The sequence below is a fragment of the Emiliania huxleyi genome (genome assembly GCF_000372725.1).
Source record: "Emiliania huxleyi CCMP1516 unplaced genomic scaffold EMIHUscaffold_336, whole genome shotgun sequence".
Classification (NCBI taxonomy): Eukaryota; Haptophyta; order Isochrysidales; family Noelaerhabdaceae; genus Emiliania; species Emiliania huxleyi.
Window position 1 is genome coordinate 92,152 of NW_005199470.1, and position 1,193 is coordinate 93,344.

At 62.7% G+C, this 1,193-nt stretch overlaps 1 protein-coding gene across 1 annotated transcript; it reads right to left on the reverse strand.

The window, feature by feature from the left end:
* Positions 1-255: 255 nt before the first annotated feature.
* On the reverse strand, positions 256-774 carry EMIHUDRAFT_241625 (hypothetical protein; the record flags this gene model as incomplete). The annotated part of the gene is made up of 2 exons (XM_005773520.1): positions 256-340; positions 515-774. 2 exons carry the CDS (start codon positions 772-774, stop codon positions 256-258), a joined length of 345 nt encoding a protein of 114 aa, XP_005773577.1.
* Positions 775-1,193: the final 419 nt, after the last annotated feature.

Genomic DNA, 1,193 nt, shown 5'->3' on the forward strand with positions numbered 1-1,193 from the left:
TCTCCCGACGGCGCGCAGCAAGCCCCACGTCGAGTGAACCCCCGCCACTCGATCACGGCCGTCCGCCGCGTGTCGCAGGCGTGCACTACCCCGGCGCCGTCTCGCGCAGCCACGCACAGCGCTTGCTGCGGCAGCTGCTGCCAGGCTGCAGAAGAGCGGAGGGCTCACGTGAGTCGTGACGAGATCAGAGCCAGTGCCAGAGGGAGAGGCGGAGAGCGAGAGGAGGCTCTGCGCGAGACGCCGCGAACACTGCTCTCACTGGACACTGCACGACTGCACACACTGGCAGCAACCGCTGCGTGCGAGCACGTGGAATGCGAGCACGATAGAGCTGAGGTCTCTGTGTGTGCAGTGTCCGGTGTCATTCGCTTCAAAACAGTGCGTGGGCGGAAAATAACGCTTCACCGCACGGAAAGAGGACAGGCTTGGGACAAGCTGATAGATTGTCGAGATGATCTGGGAGATGCCGTCCATGGACCATGCAACATGCTGCATAAAAAGCGCAAAGGCTCACGCCTCCGACTTGACGCTCCTAACCTCGACCGCAACCTGCTCTTCCGGCGCAGTGAGCAGCGGCAGAATCGCCTCGGGTGCGGCGAATGCATTGGACACGGTCCAGCTCAGCGCAGCGACCAGCTGCAAGCGATCGCCAAGCTCCCAGCCGCCGTAGATGAAAACGGAGGCGACCCACGCGCACGAGGCGAGGAGCTGCGTGATCCAGGCGAGGAAGCCGCGGGCGGCGAGGGTTCGCGTCAGGAATTCTTTGGAAGCCATGGTTATAAGTGGGGCCGCGAGCGTGCGGGCGACGAGGCTGGTAGTTGAAGTCGAGACGACCAGGTGCATGCACTGGCGCCGACGCCTACGGAAGTGGGCATTGGCGTGCGTGTTTGCGAGCACACACTCGAGTGAGGGCGCGTGCGTGCGGATGAGGTTGCGTGGCGTGGGGGGGGGCGCACGGCTTTGGGAGTGCCGGGGGGGGCGGCGCGTGGCGGAAGGCGATCGCCCGTATGCGTTTCGTTTTTTCTCACACCACGTGCCTCTGCACGTCCGTTCTTGAAAAAGGGGGTGGGGGGGAAAACACTTCCTAGGCCCCCGAATGTTAAGTGGGTTGTCCGGGTCCCTTCATGAATTGTCCGAAAGTCTGGGTGGACTCTTGTGAATTGTTGAATCATATTACCGTTTCCTCCCCCGGT